The 24000-nt window shown below is 41.7% G+C and overlaps 1 protein-coding gene across 1 annotated transcript in view; it reads left to right on the top strand.

Annotated features, from left to right (window-relative positions):
* Positions 1-24000, top strand: part of MLH1 (mutL homolog 1) — a 2895606-nt gene that overhangs the window by 1234001 nt on the left and 1637605 nt on the right. The window contains exon 8 of the mRNA XM_044064896.1: positions 15558-15646. Coding sequence (XP_043920831.1) covers positions 15558-15646 — 89 coding nt within the window. The remainder of the gene's footprint in view (positions 1-15557; positions 15647-24000) is intronic.

Here is a 24000-nt window from a genome sequence, read left to right as displayed (position 1 = left end):
CTGAACAGCTGCTAGTTGGCTTTGCTGCAGGGGCAGAGGGGAAGGCCATTTCAAAGCAAACCAGTTCTAAATGGATAGCCCATTGCATTCATTTTTGCTGTAAGCACCATGGAAAACCTACCCCACAGGGGGATTAGATCACATTCCATCAGGGCTGCATCTATCTCTACAGCCTTTCTCAGAGGAGTCCCTACCAGGGACATCCTGGAACTCTGTACATACCTTCACCAAGCATTACCACATGCCTATTTTTTCTAAATCCAGAGCTGGTTTTGCCACTGTAGTTTTGCAGGGCTTAATAGCTGGCCCTAATGTTCTCTAACTTCCTCAGCTTTGGGAATCGACCCAAATGTAATGACTGCAACAGTGAAACACGAAGGACATAGTACAGTTGTACACTTACCATAAATGTAGATGTTAGTGTGTGTTCACTGTTGCAGTCCTAGTTACCCTCCCTCCAGCCCCCTGACTTCTCTTGGCTCTACCTTTCCTTCTTGTTTTAAGCTTTCTGGTGTATTTGCTTTTTCTTGGAGGTGTAGCATAACATATAATGGCTTCCCTTTTTGGTGGCACTTGACATCTGGGGCAAGAAAAACTGATGTAATGGCATCGGCTGCATGTTTTATACCCCTGACGACCGGACGTCATGGAAGAAGAAACAGCATCTGACGCAGGAATCCAAGACTCTGGTATTCAGGCCGACTGAGGGCTACCTGTGGGCAGATAACCTAAATGTAATGACTGCAACAGTGGATACACTCGAACATCTACATTTATGGTAAGTGTACACAACTGTACTTCACCTAACCAGGGGCAGTCACCACAAGTTACCTCGCAGGGTGGACCTTCTCACACAAGACAAGGGGTCACTGATCCATCCTCATTTGTCCACTCTTCAACTGACGCTGGGGGTGATATGATTTTGATACCTTTTGGGCACCTTTTTTTCTGAGAACTTGCTTAGGATTCTGTAGTAGGCCAGAAAATCATATTTGTCCAAATGGAAGAGTTTTTTGTCTGGTGCCTTTCTGGTAACTAGGATCCATTTTCTGTGGGATCCCTCTGATTCTGTCTTATTTATGTGAATTGCTCCATTCTGGGTTAGCATACTCTTCGGTTAAATATCATGTTTCAGCTATTTCTGTTGGTCTGCTGTTAACTTCTCCTTCCCTTGCCTCTATATTTAAGGTCAACGAATTTCTTAAATGCATCCCTCATATCAGGCCTCACTGGAATCCTATTCCACCATCCTGAGACCTTCATTTGTACTTGAGATATTTACTAAGGCTCCTTTTGAGTCTGCAGCTTCAGCTTCTTGGAAGACTGTTTTGCTTTTGGCTCTTACATCAGCTAAGAGAGTAGCTGAACTCCAGACATTTAAGGCTTTTCCTCCTTTCTTGGTTTTTCATAGGGACAGGATGTCTCTTCATGCTAATTTCTTTATGCTCATAGTGAATATGATGATATGAAGTAGTGTCATCTGTGCAACATATGCCAGCCTAGGTAGCTGGAATTTTGTAAAGAATTTTATGTCAATGGAGAGTTACACTGATTTGTACAGATGCTTATGTTACACCTGTAGTTGTAAGGTTGCTTGTGTTAAAAATGCATGAACAGTGGGTCCTGCTGGATAGAAAAGAGATATACATGTGTTTCAGGCAGTATTAGTGCAACTGATTAAATGTGTCTGTTTTCACAGAGAATTCTGGAAGGGAGGAGGTTAATTTCAGTCCAGCTAATTTTGAAAAATAGGTTGAAAGTTTGGGTTGGTTTAGACCATAATGATTTTATCTTACAGATCTGATTGCAACCAGAGACAAAAAAGTGTGGGAAAACCAGGACTAGGAATCTTACAGTATTGTCCTTAGGGGGAACTGATTGCTACCCTGGAAGGGTGGAAGCTTTTCAATTGTTTTATAGGTTTCAGATGCTGCAACAGATCTTAGCAAAGCTCTGGGTGCGTATTTTATCAGTGTCAGGTTACCAGATGTGACGTCATTCTATAGCCAGCACTGAAATTATTTTTGTAGATATTAGTGAGAGATATGACAGAACTTTCCCAGCAGCACTTTGTTTCTTGGAACCCAACAGGAAAGAACTCTCTCAGATATCTGACAGTCTCACACCTCATCTTGCCATGCTGTAGTAAGCAACTCAATGCTCATCAGCTTTCCTTGCTGTAGTAATAATAAGTAATTTAAATAGGAAACAGTAATTCTTTAGTCAGTCAGGAAATATAGTGAGATTTGTTAGGCATTGTTTTTTCTGCGTCAATGTGAGTCTACCCAACTGTGTTTTTTAATATCTCCTATGAATGAAACTTTGCTATTTATTGTAACTAGATATTCAATATTCTCCTGTTTATTTATTATGAAATAATTTTATAGCTTTCATTGTGGCTGATCCTTTAGAGAGTACTTCTAACATCTTAAAAGTATTTATGCTTATTTTATTGACCTGAAAGCCTTGCTGCATTGGTCAAACTCTACCATTTGTATTAGTATTAATTTTACTCAGTATAATTGGGTACCCTTGTAAGAGCCTTAGGGTAGATGTCAGGTGGCAGCATAATTACCTGATAGTCTTGGCAGAAGAGGTACAGCTGGTAAATCTGTACCAGCCTTTCTCATGGACACAGAGCTCTAAAGTGGTCACTGTGGTGTCTTGTTTTGGGGCCTGGAAAGAGAGAGAGAGTTCAGCCCCATGTCTGCAATGTGCTTCCTGTGTGCTCTTAAGGGAAATTGTGCTTGACGCAGAGAGCTGCATCTGAAAATACTGTGTGTATCCATTTTTTTTACTCTTAGTGCCCATCCCTCACCAGTGTCAGTGGTGAGGATTGCAGCTTCTTGATTACTGGCCTGGAGTAGGGACTGTCACATATTGGCGGCAGCTGAGTGGGATATTAATTGCACTTCAGTAGCCTGTGGGCAGTTGTCACAGAAGGTGTGTGCAGTCTCAGCAGCCACAAGGTAAACATACAGATTTTCATTTTTACAACAGTTTTATTTTTTTTTTTTTTTAGTTTAGTTTAGTCAGGGAAAGCAGGCATGGATGTCAGCAGAGGATTATGGCAAGCTGATAAAGAACCAATTGGCCAAGGTGTGTGAAGCTAAATGACTGGTCCATGCCAACCTTAGTAAAGCATAGACCAGCAACCTGGAAGACAGCAGTCTGGTGATGGGGTGTACAGCCTTCAGAAACAGGGACAGTTCACCCTTTCCTCAGAGGATTTAAAAAAAAACATCTGGAGTTAAAGACTTGAACTAGAAGCCAAATGTTTGAAATTAGAATCAGCAGAGAGACTGCAGCAAGCAAAACAGATGGAATTAGAATCAGCAGAGAGACTGCTGCGATTGGAGGCTGAAGAAAATGAGAGACTGCAATATTTGGATGCTGAAGAAAATGAGAGACTGTGTCAACATGAGAGGGAGATGCTGACTTTTTAGCAAGGTCATGGAGGTAATGAGGATATGAATAACGAGCCCCAGAAGCAATAAAGGTCAGTAAATTTCTTCCACAGTTTACAGAGGGTGATAATTTTGATAGTTTTATCCATATATTTTAAAGAGTATGTAAACAGTATAATGCTGACCAAGGGTTGTGTGTTCAGTTCCTGACCCCCTTACTCCATGGTAAAGCTGTAACTGCTGTTCTTAAATTGTCTGATACTGATTGCGTAAACTATGATAAAGTTAAATAATGTTTATTGGAGTGTTTTAAGTTAACACCTGAAGCTTACAAAAAAAAATTCATGAACATAGTTGCAAAGCAGATAAAAGTGTATGTGATTATATTGCGGAGTTAAGCACTTAAGTTCATAGGTGGGTGATTGGGTATCAGGTCACCACTTCTGAAAGGCTGGCAGACCTTTTGGTGAGGAAACAGGGCCTTAGCAGTATACTTGAGCACATGAGAATCTGGTGGGCAGACTTGGAGTGTGACCCTGCAGATGATCTGAGGAGAAAAGGAGATCTCTACTTAGCAAGCAGGTCACCACTGCACAAGAAGGGGATACCCAGTGCTGCACATGGATATAAGGGAACCCATGGTGGGCAGCCCAAACAACCCCAACAGAGTCCACCAGTAAAAGAGGAAGTCACTAATTCAGGTACACAGCCAGGATCAAGGTTTAGATGTTTTAGTTGTAACCAGAGGGGCTATGTAGCATACAAAGGTCCACTGAAGCAAGGTGGGGAACAAAAGGTGGGGGAAGCCAGCAAGTGCGAATAACACTATGCCAGTGGTAAGTTGTCTGGAGACAACAGGGGTACCAGACAATCACCACAGTTTATCTCCTATATTAGTGGATGGAAAACAGGCCACTGCTAAGAGAGAGAGAGTCTCTGACATAACCATTGTGAAGCCTGCAGTGGTTAAAGAGGAACAGTACTTGCTTGGGCAGTCCACTCCTGTCAGAGCTGTAGAAGGGACCCCATCCCAAGGGTGGAAATGAAAGCAAGCACTAGGCACGTTTGAGGATATTCCTGCAGATCGACTCTAAATTTTACTTCCAAACTAGCACAAAATTGCTAAGGCTGCTACTCGTAAAACACTCGTCTTTATTAAACGCCAAAATATAAAAAACGTTTTTCATCCTCACTCAGTGCTCGGACTTCTTCAGAAACTCTATTACAGACATTTTGAAAAACGTCCAGTATTTATAAGCTCATTCAAAAAGCCCGCCAAAAGGCTAGTCTGCAAACACAGGTTCTCTTAAAGGTATATTAGCCTAAAACCTACTGTTTTAACTAATATACTCTAAAACATCATAGAATTGATACATTACAATAAAACCAAACAAAATAAAATTGATGAAGTTCCTAATAGTAAAATTCCCCTTCTTTTTTATCACTTATTAAAATACTTTGTAGGTATATGTAGAAACTATATATTCTCATCACCTATATGTTTTAACTCACTACTTATTAACTAAAACAAATATTAAAAACTAAACCAAACATGTATGTCATAACCTCAATCATCTCTCCAACTCTTTAATTTGAGCAAACACATAAGTGAACATTTTTCATTTAAACCCAGACTTACAAAAGCATTTAGTTTTAATTGCCATAATAATTCTAACTTTTCGAGGAGTAAACCATATGGACCTCGTCTGATGTCTTTTTTGACTTGCACAAGTACCCTGAATTGAAATTAATGTTCAGGGAAACTCATAGCATGTCTAGCAAGTGCGTTATCTTCCTTATTTAACCTGATGTCTCTTCGATGTTCATAAACACTTTCTTTAAACTTTCTCTCAGTGTTTCCCACGTAAAAGGCGGGACAACTGCGACAAGTTGCCACATGCACTACCCCTTTTATGTTACAATCAAATTTCTCCCTAGAGTATGTTCTATATCCGTTTATTGTTGTTTTTGCTCCTGACGCCATCAAGTGGCAATAGGAACAACAACCACATTGTGTCATACCCACAATATTCCTGCAGATGTCTGCTAGGGGATGATTGTGATAATGCAATACCTTGTCTGCATGCAGTTACACGCAGTCAGGCTTGGAGACAGGCATGTGGGTCTAGTAACCTGTGGGAGACCCAAACAGACCCCACACCTGAAACTGGGGCTGGTGATGTGGCTATTTCAAGAAGGGAGCTACCCTTTAGCAGTGAGCCTGAAAGTGAGCCACAGCTGCTGGTAGGTACTGATGTTCCTGTAGACATGGTGATTGCTAGGGCAGATGTGAGTGGTAGTACCCAGGCTGACAGTGATGCACCACTGTCAGAAGATGCCAGGCTTTTTGGGAAAGGTCACAAAGGTAGAGTTGGGACAGGCTCAGCTTTCACACCCTACTTTATGAAGATTGAGGGAGGTAACTAAGGAGGCACTGATTCTCAAGGAAAAGGGGAGGTCTGTATGCTGGAACAAAGGGTTACTGTATAGAGAGTGGACCCCTATGGGGAGGGCTAGAGGGTGAGGTAATACAGCAGTTGATAGTGCCAGAGACTACTGTCTGGCAATTCTAGACATAGCCTAATACAATCCTTTTGCAAGTCATGTGGGCATAAAGCATACCAAGCGACGTATTATGCAAAACATTTATTGGCCTATGATTGCAAGGGATGTAACAAAGTACTGCAGGACCTGTGAGCAGTCCCAAAAAGTTGGCAAAGCAGGAGACAAGGTCAAAGCTCCTTTTGATGCCTTTGTTTGTGATTGAAGAGCCGTTTCAGAGGGTAGCTATCGATTTTGTGAGGCCTCTGAGCATCCTAAGTTCCCCAAGGATGAAATATATCCTGGTGGTAGTATATTATGCTACCAGATACTCTGAGGAGGTGGTTCTGTTCTCAATCAAAGCTGGCAAATTTTTTTAATGATTTTCAGCAGGGTAGGTTTGCCAACAGAAATACTGACTGACTGACAGAGGTGCCAATTTCATGTCAGACCTGCTGCCTTGTTTGTGGAAGCACTGTGAGGTGAAGCACCTAAATACCACCCCAGACTAAAGGTCTTGTGAAGAGGTTTTACGCTATACTAAAGACCATGCTATGGACATTTGCAGACCAGTTTGAGAGAGTGGAACAAATGTTTGCCTCATCTGCTATTTACATACAGAGAGGTAGCCCAGGAATCCACAGGTTTTTACCCTTTGAGTTACTGTATGAACATAGGGTGAGGGGGGTCTTTAGATTTGATTTGTGATGAGTGGGAGGGTGAGTGTAAATCCCACAAAGAGTCTCTTGTGGGATATGTCCTAAACCTCAGGACAAGGCTTAGAGAGCTTGTGTGCTTGGCCCAGGAGAACCTGGCAGGAGCCCAACAGCAGAAAAAGCTCTTGTATGACTGGAATGCTAGAGTCCGAGATTTTGCTGTGGGACAGCAGGTTATGGTGCACATTTCTGTCAGAAAGAATAAGCTGCAGGTATTCTAAAAGCTTAAAGGGGCTTTGGGAGGCCCCCTATGTTAACCAGCCCATATTACAACAAAGAATTTATTGTGCAGGTAGATGTTTCAAACCATGGGGTAGGGGCTGTATTTAGCCAGACTTCCTCAGAAGGAGAAGTGCACCCAGTTGTACATCTCAGCCATAGATTCCAGCCCAGGGAGGAATTTTGCACAGCTGTAGAAAAAGAATGTCTAGCCATAGTATGGGCACTGCAGAAACCTCAGCTCTATCTATCTGTATGGAAGAAAATTCACTGCAGTTACAAACCACAATCCCTCAACATGGCTACATTGTGCCAGCCAGAAAAATGCCAAGTTATTAAGGTGGCTTCCAGGGTTGCAGGCATATGACATGACATTGCAGCACTATAGTGGGGTCAGCACTGCCAGTGCAGATGGGTTCTCAAGACAGGGTATAGGTTAATGTGCTCCCAGACAGGCCCATTTCTCTCTGAAAAACTAGCTTGAGTCTTCAAAGGGGGGAAGAGATGTGATATGAGGTAGTGCTATCTGTGCTAGGGAGTGTAGGTCACTGCCTGTGTAGCATATGCTAGCATAGCTAGCTGGAGGTTTGTAAAGAATTGTATATGATTTGACTATCACATTGATTTGTACAGATGCTTGTGTTAAAAATGTATTTGTAAAGTCACTTGTATTAAAAATGCATCAACAGTGGGTCCTGCTGGACAGAAAAGAGATATACATGTATGTCAGACAGTATTATAACTAATTAAATGTGTGTTTTAACAGAGAATTCTGGAGGGGAATAGGTTAATCTCAGTCCAGCTAATTCTGAAAAATATGTTGAAACTTAAATGAGTTGGTTTAGGCCATAAAGATTTTATCTTACAGGTCTGATTGCAGTCAGAGACAAAAATGTCTGAGAAGACCAGGACAAGGAATCTGGGTGTGTATTGTACTAGAGGCAGGTGACCAGATGTGATGTCATTCTATAACCAGCACTGAAATTATTTTTTAGATATTAGTGAGAGGTATGATGGACCTCTCACAGCAAAACTTCATTTTTCAATACCTGACAGGATCTCTCACAGATATCTCACTCCTCATCTTGCCATGCTGCAGTAAGCAACTTGGCAATCATCATCTTGCTTTGCTATAGTAAACTTTACTGGAAAACAATAATTCTCAGTCAGGAAAATATAGTGAGATAAGTTAAGTATTGTTTTTCTGCATCTGTGTGAGTCTGTCCAACTGTATTATTTTTTATATCTCCTGTGATTGAAACTCTGCTGTTTGTTGGAACTAGATCTTCAGTATTGGGTGGTCACAGTGGTGCACCCATTAGCATTGTCACCTCACAGTTAGAGGTTCTCCAGTTCGATTCTCGGCTGGGGTGCTTCCTGTGCAGAGTTTGCATGCATGTCCTCCCTGTGGTCGTGTGGGTTTTCTTCCCACATTCCAAAGACACACAATAGGTGGATTGGACACACTGAATTGCCCGTAGGTTTGAGTGCATGTGCAAGTGAGTGGTATGGATGAACTGCAGCGACAGGGCTAGCCACCCGGTATTGTAAACCTTAGCTCGAGATGATTGTCACTGTTGAAGTGACCACCTGAACCCATGTGCAAAGATGGGATAAAGGGGTAGAGAATGGACGGATGGATATTCAGTATTCTCATGTTTTCTATTTTATTATTTATTATTAAATATTTCTGTACCTTTCTTTGTGGCTGGCCTTTTAGAGAACACTTTTAACATCTTAAGAGTACTTATGCTTATTTTAGTGACACTGTGGCCACTCCTGAAAACCTTTCAGCACTGGTCAAACTCTGCCATTTGTATTAGTATCAATTTTAATTGGGTACCTATGTAAGAGCTTTAGAGTAGCTGTCTGGTGGCAATGTAATTACTTTATAGTTTGGACAGAGGGAGCACAGCTGGTAAATCTGTGCCAGCCATTCACAGGTAGATTTCAGGGGCAATCTGCAGCACTAAGGTTTCCATGAAAATTTATTTGGGAGGCCCTTCCAGAACCCCAGAAGTGTTGGCCAACTGTCTGGCTCTGGAGCCAGTCAGCGGTCATTTGGCTGCACACCTGGAAGCTTGGTGGCCATCTCCTCAGACGTATGGATGTTAAAAGAGTCGTATCCAGAAGCTACATGATTCCATTTGTATTTCCCTCAAAAGAAGACACCAAATGTCTTCTGGATGTGCCACTCTGTCAGAGAAGGAATGCAGCTATCGATATCCAAAAGCTGTGTAAAAACAGAGTTATCCAGGAGGACCCACCTGACCAATACAGATCTGGCGTGTATTCCATGTTCCTTTTGATCCCAAAGAAGAATAAGGACCTCAGATCAGTTTTGGATTGGAACAAATTAATTCACTTTGTGAAACAAAGATCCGGATAGTTAATGGAGTAGTCTATTCTGCATGCCTTGAGGAAGGATGACTTTATGTGCATGAACAATCTCAAGGACACCTACCATCATATAAGGATAGTGAGGCACTTTAAGACGTTTCTGTGCTTCCGGCTGGGAGCCAATCATCATCATTTCAGCGCACTGTCCACCACTACCCTCCCTGGGTGTTCAAGTGCATTGTAGTTGTGGCAGCCTGGCTCAGGCTGCAGGATTTCCAGGTCTTCCCTTACCTGGATGATTGGCTTCTCACCACCTCCATGAAAGGCATCACTAGTCGGAGTCAGGGACTCTTTACTCCAATTGTGCCATTCCTTGGGAATCAGCATAAATGATCAGAAGTCCAGCCTTCAGCCATTCCAGATGTTGGCGTTCATAGGCTGCCTGCTGAACACAGTCTCTTAGATTGCAAAACTTCCAGCTGTCGGCGTATATGCACTTGGCTGTCAGTCCATCTACTTACTGTCTTACACTAAACATCCAACTTCTTTGGTTCTGAAACTCTTCTGTCATGTGGCTGCAGCAATGTGCTTAGTTCCCCTGGCAAGTTACCACATGAGGAGACTGTTATGAAAACCAGCTACATAATGGTCCTCCTTGACTCATCCTTGAACATTCCCAATCATATTGACAGAAGTCTGTCAAAATCAAGTCAGATGGTGTTTGGGGGTCTCCCCTGGTGTCGGAAGGGAGATCAAAAGTTCTTCCTCCTCCACAAAATATGGTCATGACAGAACTTCCCTTCTCCGATGGAGGGGGGAGGCATTTTGAAGGGAAGAGTGTCCAAGGGATCTGGTCTATGATCAAGGCCAATCTTCACATCAGTGTCTTGGAGGTGAGGGCAGTCCTTTTCATACTGCAAGCCTTTTGGGACTTTCTCCCTCCAGAGGGTGTGATCTCAGTGCAGACGGCCAAACAATATCTGTGTTGTCTGGTATCTAAACAGACAGGGAGGACCCAGTCCCTTACTCTTTGTTGGGAGGTCATAAGGGTTTGGCAGTTGGCAATTTCATCTCTGGTTTCTAGTAGCAATGCACATCCTAAGGAAGTCCAGTATTTAGAAAGATAGTCGGAGCAGGAACATTCTTCTTCTGCACGAGTGGTTTCTAAATCTGAGAGTTACTGCTCAGATTGTTTTTGGTGCTGGGGCACTCTGTGTTGCAGTCTGTTTGCTTCCCCATCCAAAACCAAGTGCAGCAGTTATTATGCCTTAGTTTTCCCAATAGGGATAGTCATCCTGGGATATTCTTCTATGTGCTTGACTCCCGGGGTGCAATGTATGTGTATTCCCCAACTCCTTTGATAATAAAGTTCTTACAAAGGGCTGCCTTTTGCTGAGTGACGGTGGTTCTCATTTCTTCTTTTTGGCTCCATCAGGTGGTGGCCCCCTTTCTATAGCCTCTTCTGAGGTACCCTCCTTGTGTCCTAGATCCCATTACGGATCTGATTTCTCATCCATTAGGCTTGAACCCGCCCATCCTTCAGCCTCTCTGATTAACTGCATGGTTTCTACGGTTCCCCTGATAGGCAGAGATCTGAAGCTTTCAGACAGAGTGGTCTTTTGTCCTTCTTCCTCTCAGAAATTATGTTCTTGCAAAGTCTCTGCTAGTGAGTGAAAGTGCTTTCACCTTTTGGGTGACTTCTCAAGGCTTTGGAACTCTTCCCTGCACTTTTGGGGGTTATCCTTGATTTTTTTGCTGACTTGTTTCATTCAAGATCTAGTTATTCTACTGTTAAAGTACAGTTAGCAGCTATTTCTAACTTTTACATTGGCAGAGATGCATCCATGGCAGTGTTAAAGGTTTCATAGACTTTTTCTCAAGGGAACTTTTTATTGTGACCTCTGTTTGGGACCCTGTTGTATGTTTCATGTGCGTTTTGGAACTCATTTTGAGCCATCAGCAATGGTTTCCATGAAGTTATTGTCTTGGAAGACTCTTCCTGGTGTCTGTTACTTCTGCCACTTGTGTGTTAGCGCTGTAGGCTTTATTCTCCATATCTCCATGTTTGGTCTTTCATAAAGACAGGGTATCTCTCAGAATGGACCCAGCATAAAGTAGGAACAGAGAACAATTTAAATCAGGCCATGCAATTATCAGTGTTTTCCCCTGAATTTTCAGACAAAGAAGAATATTTGCTTCATTGTCTCGATGTTCACAGGCAACTGAGATTTTATTTGAATAGAACCAAATCCTTCAGAAAGTCTAATCAACTCTTTAAAGGCCCAGTTGGGAAAGTCATTATCTAAGTGGTTCTCCGATTTCATTTCTTTTGATACAGTTTGAAAGGGAGGGCTTAGTTGAGCTATGGTCACCTCTATGGCTTTTCTCTCAAGAGCTGCTATGAATGACATTTGTGCTGCTGCTTAAGTGTGTCCACATATCTTTGCGTCCCCTCTACAAGCTGGATATTTAGTGGAGGTCTACAGCCTCTTTTTGCTCTCATAGGGATTCCCTGGCATGTAACATGGCTGGGGGACTCTGTCGCACAGGTTGAACCCAAACAGAAGAGGAAACATTGGATACGAAAGTTATGTACTTACCATAATGATAGAGCCGTGTTCTCTCTTTCTGTCTGGTTCAACCGTCCCTTCCACCTGCCCCTTCCTTTATTTTTTTTTTTTTCGATTCTTGCTTCTCCTTTCGTTTGTTGCCCTTGGTGTCATGTTTTCAAAATTGGCATTGGAAGCATTTCTGGGGTGGGGCAAACTTGTTCTGAGGTGATTCTGTCAGAGCTAGGTATTATGAATAGAGGAGGCAGAGCTTTGTGGCTGAAGTCTTTTGAAAATGGACGGTCCTGGATCTGAGTCTGATCTGATAACCCACTCATTTGACCTGACAGAAAGAGACACCATAGGTCTGTTCTTATGACAGGTACATAACTTTCATTTTCTGCTAGTCCTCTCCTACAAAACAACACATTTCTTTTCATAGGGAACAAATTATTTTTATTTTGGGGAAGTTTTTAAAGTAGTTGAACTAAGTATACTTTGTAGGTTTTCATTAAATGAACCATCGTTTTGAAGCCTGCATACCTGCATCTGAGTTTGGTGTCTGCTGGATGCTTCATTTTCATCACATATCCGAAAAAAATGTATTACATAAAACAGAAGTTTTATTCTATAAATTTACCCATATATGTGTGTACTATTATGAGTGAGTGTGCCTGTGAATGTGTGTGTCCATGCACATGTACTTATTCAGTAACAGAGTGGCATTCTATTCAGAATTAGTGTCTTTGCCGTCAGTGAATACATGAATAATTTCTGGCACCCTAATAAGCTTGTATCGGGTCGAGCAGAAATCAAAGAATTAATGACTTAATCTTTTCGTACAGTTCCATAAGTTTGATTGTGAAGCTGAAAGCATGCTAGCCTTCATGAATCTTGATAAATGTAATACTGTGTTGATATTTTTATTTTATTTTATTTATTTTACATTTGTTGACCGGGATGATCCGACTGGACACATGTCCATTTTCAGCGGAGGCCCGGGGAGAAAAGCTCCACATTTACAGCAAATAACGTACAGGATAGAAAAGCAAATGTCATACAATTTACAAAGTTACATATTGTTACATTAATAGCACATAGGAGAAACATAGCATGTGCAATGAGGAAAAGAAGATGAGAAATGCATATGACCTAAGGAAGTAACATCTTAGGAGTAGCACTCACAAAGTACAGTTGTATAGCAGCGGAAATTATACTATTATATAGTAGGAGGTTGTCAAGCTTCATGTTTTGGGCATCTATTCGATTTGGTAATACAGTGTTGGATCATAAATGAAAGAGTTTAAGTCCTAGGGAGATGCATAAAGTTTATGTAGGGAATTCCTTGGACTTTTTTTCTGTAAGTTGTTACAGGCATCATGTTGTCTCATTATACTTTGTAATTCTACATAGGTGAATAAATTTGCTTTTACTGTGAAATTTTAGTACTGTTTCTAACACATTGCTATTATAAGCATTTGTATTACATGGTGTTGTTATTCTTACAGATGTGTAAATTATGGCTTTTAGAACTTTCCTTATATTCTAATCTTTGTATTTTGCCATGTTAGACAAATGTTTTCTGGAATTGTTCCACCTTGGCCTCTGATGAAAGTTGATTTTGCCAGTTGAACCTTCCTGGGAAACAAATATAGATGAATAGTAAGTTAATTATAATAATAAAACATGAGACAGGTGTGTTTTAATAATAATAATCATACTAATAATACATTTTAGCTGTTAAATTCCCTAGACTGGTGTTAGCTGACCTGCTCTGCAGTGTGTGTATGTGTCAGGAATGGAATTGTCAGTTAAAATCATATCATATACTGCCTTATAACCCATGCAATAGTCACATCCAATAATTTATTTTATTTTATTTGTTTATTTATCTATTACATTTGTTAACCAGGTAGTGTCCGACTGGGCAAGTAGCCCGTTTTCAGCAGAGACCCAGGGAGAAAAAACTCCAACAATTACTTATCATAAAAACAGTGTAATACAGAAATTAAAGATTTAAAAAATACATTGAATTTGATAGGAATGTAAGGTTGCACAGTTACAGATTCTTGAATTCAAGCAAACAAGTACACATTATCAAATAACATAAGAACAAACTTTGCAATGATGGCAACATTTAGAGTAGCAGTCAAGTAACTTAATAACAAAACTTTATATGGTTGGTAACATTTATAATAAAAATCACAAGCAATAAAAAAGTATTTTGGTAGGTGAAGCAGAGAGAAGAGAGATCATGGCAGAGTAGAAACGTAGAGGTTAGAGAGTATCATCCAGTTAGAGTAAGTAACAATAGGTAGTAAGATTAACCTGGGGCTGTGCAGGATCGTAGCCAGTGGGTAGAAGGGTGTTCTTTTAGGAGTAGTTTGAACTTGTGACTCTGGATTTTTTCGGATGTCCTGGGGGAGAGAATTCCAGGTTTTGGCTATTTTATGGGAGTAGAGGGAATCGCCATGGTAGTTGTGAGATTCAGTAACTTTTAGAATTAGTCAGATAATCTGAGGGACCTAGGATTATTGTTTAGTTGTGTAGGTCAATGAGAGCAGGGCAGTTGTTGGGTTTGTAGATTATGCTGTAGGCAGTGGTTAGTTGGTCAAGAAATAACAGACTGGGTAGTTCAGTCCAATTGAGGTTGTAAAGGACATGACGGTGATGAGCTTTGTGGGGTATATTAACAGCAAACTTGACTATTTTGTTATAGCAGGTTTCGAGCTTGTGTAAGCTGGTTTTATGTAGATTAAGGATTTGGAAGCAGTAAAGGAGGGTAGAGAATAGGTGGGATCTGGCTGTGGCAAATCTGGTGTCATTGGTTAGGGATGGTTTTGCCCTATAGAGTGTGCCAAGTTTGGAGTGAACTTTTTTAGTTCATAAGTCTAAAGTTGTGGCGCAGATTTACGCACTCAACTGAGTTGATGACATCACCAGCCTGGGCCTCAAATTTAAAATGCTTAATTTGTTTCTGTATTAGATGTGGAAAAGGCATGATCCTGGATTGGACTTTAATGTTGCCAAAGTCAAGGATGGGGGCTTGCTGGATATAGAGCACTGTGAAACTGTTTTTTTTTTTTTCCCTTTCTGCAGGTACTGAGTTGTATATTTGGTTTAGCAGTCATATATTCATAGGTTCATAGATTAGTACTAGGCTAACTGTCCTTGTAGACCATTTTAAGCTTAGCCAATTACCCCATGTGAGAATCAAACCCTGCACCTTGTGTTTGTAAGGTGAACATTTAATGTTACTCACATTTTTTGTTCCTTTGTCGTCTACTAATCTTTCTGCTAATGGATGTGATGTAGTTTCTTTACAAAGTTGCTGTTTTGAACACTGCAGTTTTGGATGTTTTTTGTAATTAAATGCAGAAACAAACATGGTAAATCATAGTTGTAGTCCAGTAGCTATAGCAGAACACATTGTCATTGTCTATGAAAGTAAAAAGTGACATATAGTTGTGTACAATTTGTATACTCTGGCATAAATCTTAATATCCTGAACCGAGCATCTTTTGACATCAAACCAGAAAAACAGACTAGAAGCATCATGTTTAAACATAAAGTGTCCATTTCTGACAAAGGTGGTGAAATACCACTATGTAATATATTACTGTACTGAACAAGTAGAGTGAGAGGGTTAGTTTACAGCCAAGATAAATGTACTCATTAGAAGTGTCCAACTTAGGAACATTACATTTTAGATGGCCGCACCTTCTTATGGTTTGCCTTTACCACCAGAACATTGAAGTGTTTTATTTTTTGTCATTTATTTTTAGCATGGAGAGACGTCTGCAGATGTCAGAAGTCTACCAAATGCATCAGTTGTTGACAATATTCGGACTAGTTTTGGAAACGCTGTCAGCAGGTTAGAAAATATATTTTTTTTAATTTCTTTAAAGTAATTTAATAATTAAATGCTTTTATGTGTATCTTTTGGTTTTCCTTTACCAGTCAGCTATACTCGTACAGAGATTTTCTAACCTTATTTTTCAGTTTTGCTGCATTTTGAAGTATCTGTTGATCATGTTTAAGGCATTGATTTTGTGCTTAGCCTTCTTCCCTTATGAAACATCAGATTCTTTGGGATACTTTGAGAAACCAGTGCAGTAGTTTTAACTGGAACGCTGTCCTTTATTGTGATAAGTATGGGTAAAACTAGTTTGCTTTGTAGCATTTTGCACTGAATGCCCACATTTTTTTCATCCTTTGTTTGACACATTCACTGTTTACTAAACGTCTCCTTTAATTAGAATAGATTCTGTCATTTGAAACAAAGCTGTGCAGCAGTCCAGTACACCTGCTACTTTATTCACCTATATAGTATCTTAATGATCTCGTGTGCTTGTCATTCAGACCTTTGGCTGTTTATGATAGTATTGTATACCCGGGTATCAGCCTGAAAACTATTATAACAGTAGACTTTAAGGGCATATTTCATGGCATCCACATTTGGAAGTAGCCTTACAGATAATCTACTTACTGAAATGATTTGTATTTTTTTGTTGCTTGGATCAGGCCTCATTTTCCTCATGCTTTATTTATCAGATCACATTACACAGGATCCTATAAACTGATATTGTCGCCGTCTCTGAGTAAAGATAAACTTTCTCCATTTCTCAGTCTTGTTCTGTTTGCTTGAAAGATTCTAAAATGAGGGGCATATAAGCCTGTCTATGAGTACATATATATTCCATATTCCATGAAGCTACAGAATGCACCATTCTTTGTCACCGTTGCCACATGCCATCGTTTTATGAGATTACACAGCATGTAATAGTCTATGTCCATCAGCGCATGACAGCATTCCATGAGATTATAAAACACACACTAGCCTGTGTCCATCACTGCTGCATGACATCATTCTACAACCTTACATAGCATATTTGTCTCTGCTGTGCCCACCAGTACATGCCAACATTCAAGATGTTACATACACACCAGTCTGTACATATCACTGGTGCATGCCAACATTCTGAGAGGTTACATACACACCAGTTGTTACCCATCATTCGTGCATGACATATTACCCTGTTCCCACCAGTGGTAAATGCTATCATTTCAAGAGGTTGCATAAAACACACCAGTCTATGCCAACCAATGCATGCCAACATTCTGAGAGGTTATGTACACACCAGTCTGTCCTCATCATTGGTGCATGGCAATATTCCATGAGGTTGCATGACACACACTACCGCCCTGTGCCCACCATGGTCATCTTCTTCTTTCGGCTTTTCCCAGTTAGGGGTCGCCACAGCGGATCACTTGTCCTCTCATGATTGGCAGTGAACTTTTACGGTGTTGAGTTGCCAGCCCAGCACCCAACCTTCCACAGAAGGCACACACATGTACACACTCATACCTAGGGTCAGCATGTGTTTGGGATGTGGGAGGAAACCGGAGCACACAGAGGAAACCCACGCGACCACAGGGAGGACATGCAGACTCCACACAGAAGGCACCCCAGCTGAGGATCGAATGGGAGAACCTCTTGCTGTGAGGTGGCAACGCTAACCGCTACACCACCATGGCCGCTCCTGTGCCTGCCATGGTATGTGCCTTTATTCCATGAGGTTACATAACACACCAGTCTGTGCCCATTGGTACATGTCATCATTCCATGAAGTTACATAACAGGTAGTAGTCTGCCCCACTATCCACCATCAGTACATGCCATCATTCTTTGAGATTATGTAATACACATCAGTCTGTGCCCAACAGTGCATGACAACATTCCATGAGGTTACATGCACAGCAGTCTGTGCCCTTCAGTGCATGACAGCATTCCATGAGGTTACATAACACACACCAATATGTGCCCATCAGTGCATGGCAACATTCCATGAGGTTACACAACACATACCAGTCTATGCCCATCAGTGCATGACAACATTTTGAGAGGTTACATAACACACCAGTCTATGCCCATCAGTGCATGACATTCTGAGAGGTTACATAGCACACAACAGTCTGTGTCCATCAGTGCATGACAACATTTTGAGAGGCTACATAACCCACCAGTCTGTGCCTATCATTGCATGACAACATTCCATGAGGTTACATATCACACAACAGTCTGCGCCCATCAGTGCATGACAACATTCTGAGAGGTTACATAGCATATACCAGTGCATGCTGTATGAGGTTACACAACAAACATCAGTCTTTGCTCGGCAATGCACTACATAAAGTCACACATCAGTCCGTGGCCACGTGTTTAGCGTAATTATTTCATTATATTACAGATCACCTGGCTTGTACCATACAGAGCCAACCATTTCTTTTCTTCCAGTCATGTAGTCGAGATCTCAGACCTAATTTTTGTTATGAAAAGGCTTTTCAGTGCCAGGCAAGCTGTAGAAGTGTTCTTGCGGGTGTGGGGGGGGGGGGGTTGCATGCAGGTGCTTCATAAGAGTGCACAAGTCACTCTGCTCAAGAGCTTTGCTCAGTTCAGCATTTTCATACATTTGTTTGCACACAGAGAGACATGGGTGCATGGACATAGACACACTCAGTCTCTGACTGTTTTTCTTTTTATGTTACTGTTCAGTCTTTCTCCAAGTGCAGAGGCAGGTGAGAATGTATTTATGTAAGTTGGTGAGCAGGCTTGCATTGGCTGCAGTTTCTCAAAACTCTTTTTCATGTGGTTATATGTGTACAGTAACTTTGCCATATGTATACAGTAACTTTGCCATTTTGGGGTGATAGTTTCATGTAGTTTGTAGTTTAGGAACTTAGTTTAGAGCATTTATATTTTAATCAGACATAATAAACCAAAAAAATCTGCACTGCCATTAACAGTACTTCTTGGTTGACGAGTAAATTGTGAAGTACTGCTTTTTTTCCAAGTAGGTATTGTTCATTACTGTCCATGATGGTACACCACAGCATTTTACAATCTCATATTCAACATAATTTTCAAAAGTACATATCAGTCTGTACGAATATATTGCCTTACACAGCAGTAAATATACCATTGATAAACTATAACATTGTTTAGTCTCCTTGCATTAATTCAATAAAGTTTTCTTAAAGGAAAATTCCACCTTAGAACTAAAAAAATCAAATTATTTTCACTCTGTCTCTGTGTTCTAAGTTAAACACATCAAAGTCACTCTGACTGCTTCATATAACATTTTAATGTCTGCAAAATGGCTGTCACTGGGGCTTGACATATCAACATGATCTTATTTTTCTTCAAGCCTTTCTCTTTCCCATAATCCATTTCAGGTCTGCTTTATATGAGTCATGATAGATATAAGGAAGTAGTGGTGTATTCCTATGCCATTGACATGTAATAGGATTAGTGTCTGTCATTGTCATCTTGTATACCTTCTGTAACAGGACTGTTTATTTCTTGAATGACCCTTATTCGTGTTGTCTCAGGACTTGCTTCATAGTATAGCAAGGAATTATACAGCTGCAATCAAAACAGTTGCTAAATTGTAGGCCTTTGTTCAAAGTACCTTTTTGTAGTCCAAGATGAATTGACAGCCCCTCCCCCTACACTTTGGTAAATGTGCTGATCCTTTACAAGAATTGCAAGAAAGATATTTTCTGACTTTTCTCTAAATGTCACAGACATCTTTGGTACTGTGTGTGTATCTTTCGGCTTTTCCCGGTTAGGGGTTGCCACAGCGGAACTCCAGTCCGCTCATGATTGGCAGTAGCTTTTTACATACCGACTTGCCAGGCCTGACGCACAACCTTCAACAAAGGTACGCCCATTCACGCATGTCTCAACACAGAAGACGCTTTAGCTGAGAATCGAACAGGACAGCATCTTACTGTGAGACAACAGTGCTACCGCAGCACCACCACCGCAACAGACATCTTTGGTACTACTCATCTTAAAATGAAAAGGAGTATAAACAACAAGCATTTAATGTTTAAAGCTTAGCATTTCAATACTATGATGCTACTTATCTAAATTTGTTAAAAGAGGTGACGACTGCCTTTGAACCAGTGACTGATCTTATTGCTCTGTTTTGCTGTGAAAGGCATGGCCGCATCTATATTGGAAGCAGCTGTGAATCACTCTTAAGTTCTCTTCCTCTCTACAATAAGGACAGTGGAAAACAGTTTCACACCTCTCTTGTCTTGTTTACAGCAGCCTGATCACCTGACTACAAATTTCTGTGTATGTGTGATATGTCATGCAAGTGTAAACAAATTAATTTGCAACTTATGTGAAAAGTTAAGCTTAAAAAAAAGTGGATGGTGTTTCCCTTCCATTGCTACCAAATTACCTCAGATCTTGTTCGCCGCTCATTGTGGAAGCATTGAGGTTCTGCTGCTCGTGAGCTCCTATCTAACTGTTTGACTTAAAAGTCATAAGTCAGCCTTGAGCTGTGATTTTCTTTATGTTCTTCGTGTTTCACTGTTGCAGTCATCACACTTGGGTTATCTGCCTGCAGGTAACCTTCACTCGGCCTGAATACCAGAGCTTTAGTATTTCTGCGTCGGTTGCTGTCACTCCAGGACTGACGTCAGGTCATCAGGGGTATAAACACAGGCAGCCGATGCCATTGCATCCATCTTTCTTGCCATTGAGGCTGAAGCAGAAGCAGTTCGCAAGTGCCTGTCGGCCGCTACCTGAATTTTCATTAACGAATTGAATAATCATGAAGTCTTCTAAAGCGAAGTACCCCGTTGGGGATCCTTTTTTCTTGCTCTGACCGATGTCAGAAAAAGTTAGCAATTGTCTTGCCTGTGGAAAGCAAATGCCACACAAAGATTTTCATTCTTACTGCGTCACCTGTTTAGGCCCAGACCATGATGTACCTCGCTGTCGGTTTTGTGCCTTGTTCAATGCCCGAACCATTCATCGGCGGGCTCTCATTGTCACTAAATTCTTTCGCTCTCGATCTCCATATTCCGAAATGGCTTCGTTAAGCCATCCGACTACTGATATTCCAAAAAAAGTAAGGATAAAGACAGAGACAGACCGCATAGGTCCAAAGCTGCCGACGACGCTTCCGTTAAGCTAGTCACCAGTTCGCCAGTACTCAGTGAGGCGCTTTTGCTGCCCCTGATACTCGCTTCAGTGGATTCGCAGGCCTCTACCGAGACCTATTTGGAGTCCGGTATGCCGTGAGACTCTTCTTCGACTATGGAACCTGCGGATGTCTCTACCTTGTATGGCTCTGTTGCCGCTGTGCAGGCACTGGCTTCTGAGTCAGTTCTTCACACTACCAATGTTCGACTCAAACAGACTTCTTTTTTAGCTAAACCTACCAAGTTTCTTAGACCAAGAATACGCGCTACACCTAGAAAGAAAGAAATGACCAAAGCACATGCACCTTCTCCCATGCAACAACGACAAATGCTTAGAATGGCAGAAGACCTTATTATGCTGATTAGGGGAAGTCAGCCTTCCCCTGCTAAGAGGAAAAGAGATCAGTCCCCTGCAGCTTCAGCAGACCAGGAGTCTGATGACTCTGAGGTATATGATTATGAAGACATGCCCTTATCTGCTTATGAAGATTCAGATGCAGAGGAATCCATTCCCTCTGCCTTCCCTCCAGAGGATTTTTCTTTTGGTGAAATTTTACATACTTTGAGAGCATTTCCACTGGGAATGCCAAGACTATCCTCAGTCCAAAAAGAGACTCAAAGAATTCCTAGATTTGCCACAGCACAGGCCTTTAGCAATACCCCCTGTCCTGGAAGCTGTTGATGTTTTTATGGAATCCAGTCTTACTCCTGATACTTTACCTCCTGCCCCTAGGAAACCAGACAGGTACTACAGAGTACCTGACACTCACAAATTTCTTTTCAAGAATCCTACTTCTGACCCAGAGATCATTTCCCAGGGGCCTAAAGGTATCAAGGCAACTACAGCCAAGAATCCCACCCCTTCGGACAGGGATTCCAGAGCTTTGGACAGATGGGGTAAGAAGATATATACCTCTTCAGCTTTTGCTATTAGGGCATTGAATTGTCAGTTTTACATGCTGAAGTACCAGCAACATATTATGGAACTTATTAAACAAAAAGTGGCAGCCTTTACAGACTGTGCAGAAAATAAAGAATTGCAGGAGCTTATGCACTCTGCAAGCCAAGTCAGCAAGCATACTTTGCAGCGTGGCTTTGACGCCCTAGAAACATCTTGCCGGGCATCAGTCACTGGTACTGTATTGAGAAGATATGCTTGGCTCAAGGAGCAGACCTTGCCAGATCATGTCAGATCAAAGTTACTAGACGCTCCTTTGAACAAGGACAGTTTGGCACCAAAGCAGAAGAGGTTCTTAAAAAAATGGAAGAAAAAGCTAGGTCTATGCAGACGGTTAAAAGAATTCTTACAAGTGCAACCTGCTAGATTCAGTAGGCATTGCCCTTCCAAACACTGGTCCTTTTCAGCCCCCTCCAGGCCATCTCAAACCAGACCGTGGGGAAACAGACCACCCAGACTACAGTGTCAGGGTATGCAGAGATCTAAGCAATGGAGTGGTAAGCCACGTCCTTACAGAAAAAACTCACAATGACTTCTCTACTCCACTCCCCACCTCTGTCCAATTGCTTGTGCCCCTAGGAGAAAAACTTACCCTTAATGCAAAAAACTGGATGTCCATCACACGAGACCGATGGGTCCTCAAAATTTTATCCCAGGGGTACAAATTTTACTTGCACTCACTGCCAATCCCAAGAGGATTTCCAGACCTTCCTCCAAACCAGTGGGCAGAGGCTCAAAACCAAGTTCTATCCCTGCTCTCCATCACAGCTATTCTTCCGGTTCCAGTGGAACAGATAGGTCAAGGATTTTTTTCCAGATTCTTCCTGGTACCTAGAAAAGAGGGCTGTTGGTGCTCAATCCTGGATCTTTCAATTCTCAACACCTTCCTGGTGGTACCAAAATTCTTACCCTGCAACAGCTTCTACCAATGCTAGCCAATGATGCCTGGTTAGTCACCCTAGACTTAAAAGAAGCATATCTGCACATCCCTATAATGGGGTCATGCAGGAAGTATCTACGTTTCAGGGCCAGATCTATGCATGATCAGTTCTCTGCACTTCCCTTTGGCTTATCCACTGCACCCAGAGTATTCACAAAATGCCTGGCTCCAGCCATTGCATACTTGCAGGCAGAGAAATATCCAAATTTACCCCTACTTGGACAACTGCCTGATTTAGGCTGACAGTCAGGAATTGCTGTTGCAGTACCTGACAATTGTGAAAAACCTTCTCACTTTCCTGGGGAACACCATCAACGAAAAGAAATCAAAACTGTTACCCAGTCAAAAGACTGTACTCCTGGGAGCAAGCTCTTGGACACAATATCCCAGATGGCATTCCTCACTTCAGAAAAACAAGTCTGTCTGACAGCCTACTTCAAACAAATGGCCACCGGAACCCAGCTATCCACAAGAAAAATACTGCAAGCCCTAGGGTTCATGGCCTCATGTATACTGCTAATTCCATATGCAAGACTGCATATGGGGAACCTTCAGTGGTACTTAAAAAGTCTTTGGTGCCAACATTCTCAGGACCTAGAGACGGTCATTCCTATCATACCCTGTCTAAGGACAGAGTTCCTTTGGTGGGCAGAAACATGTAACCACAAAAAGGGACTGCCCTTTACTCAATCCCACGCCACCCAGACCCTAACCACATATGCATCAAACTGTGCCTGGGGAGCACACATAGATGGTAAATGCTTTCAGGGTCACTGGAGCCCAAGTCAAATTCATCTGCACATCAACCAAAAAGAGATGCTAGCTGTGCAGAACGCCCTGACAGCTTTCAGATCCCTACTCTTTCCAGGTCAACTTCTAATAAAATCAGACAGCACCACAGTTATGTGGTACATCAACAAGCAGGGGGGAATCCATTCCTACCCACTGTGCTGGCTAGCCATGGCTCTGTGGAACACGACATTGGACATGCAAGTCCATCTGTAAGCTCAATTCCTGCCAGGCAAACAAAATTCACTGGCAGACGACTTAAGCAGAAATCTCCTAGGCCCACACGAGTGGCAGTTAGTCCAGCACCTTCAACCTTCTGATTCAGAAATGGGGGACCCCAGAGGTGGACCTTTTTGCCTCTCCCTACAATAACCAGCTCAGCAGATTCTGCACCAGGAACCCTCACAGCAGGGCCTGGAAAGTGGATGCCCTATCCTTTCAGTGGTTAAATCTTTCAATTTATGCATTCCCACCTCTGCCCCTTCTCTCAAGAGTATTACTCAAAATAAGACAGAACAGACAGAGGACAATTCTGATT

This window comes from Protopterus annectens, chromosome 3.part0 (genome assembly GCF_019279795.1).
Source record: "Protopterus annectens isolate FY-2018-M chromosome 3.part0, PAN1.0, whole genome shotgun sequence".
Classification (NCBI taxonomy): Eukaryota; Metazoa; Chordata; order Ceratodontiformes; family Protopteridae; genus Protopterus; species Protopterus annectens.
This window is presented reverse-complemented; position numbering and strand designations above follow the sequence as displayed.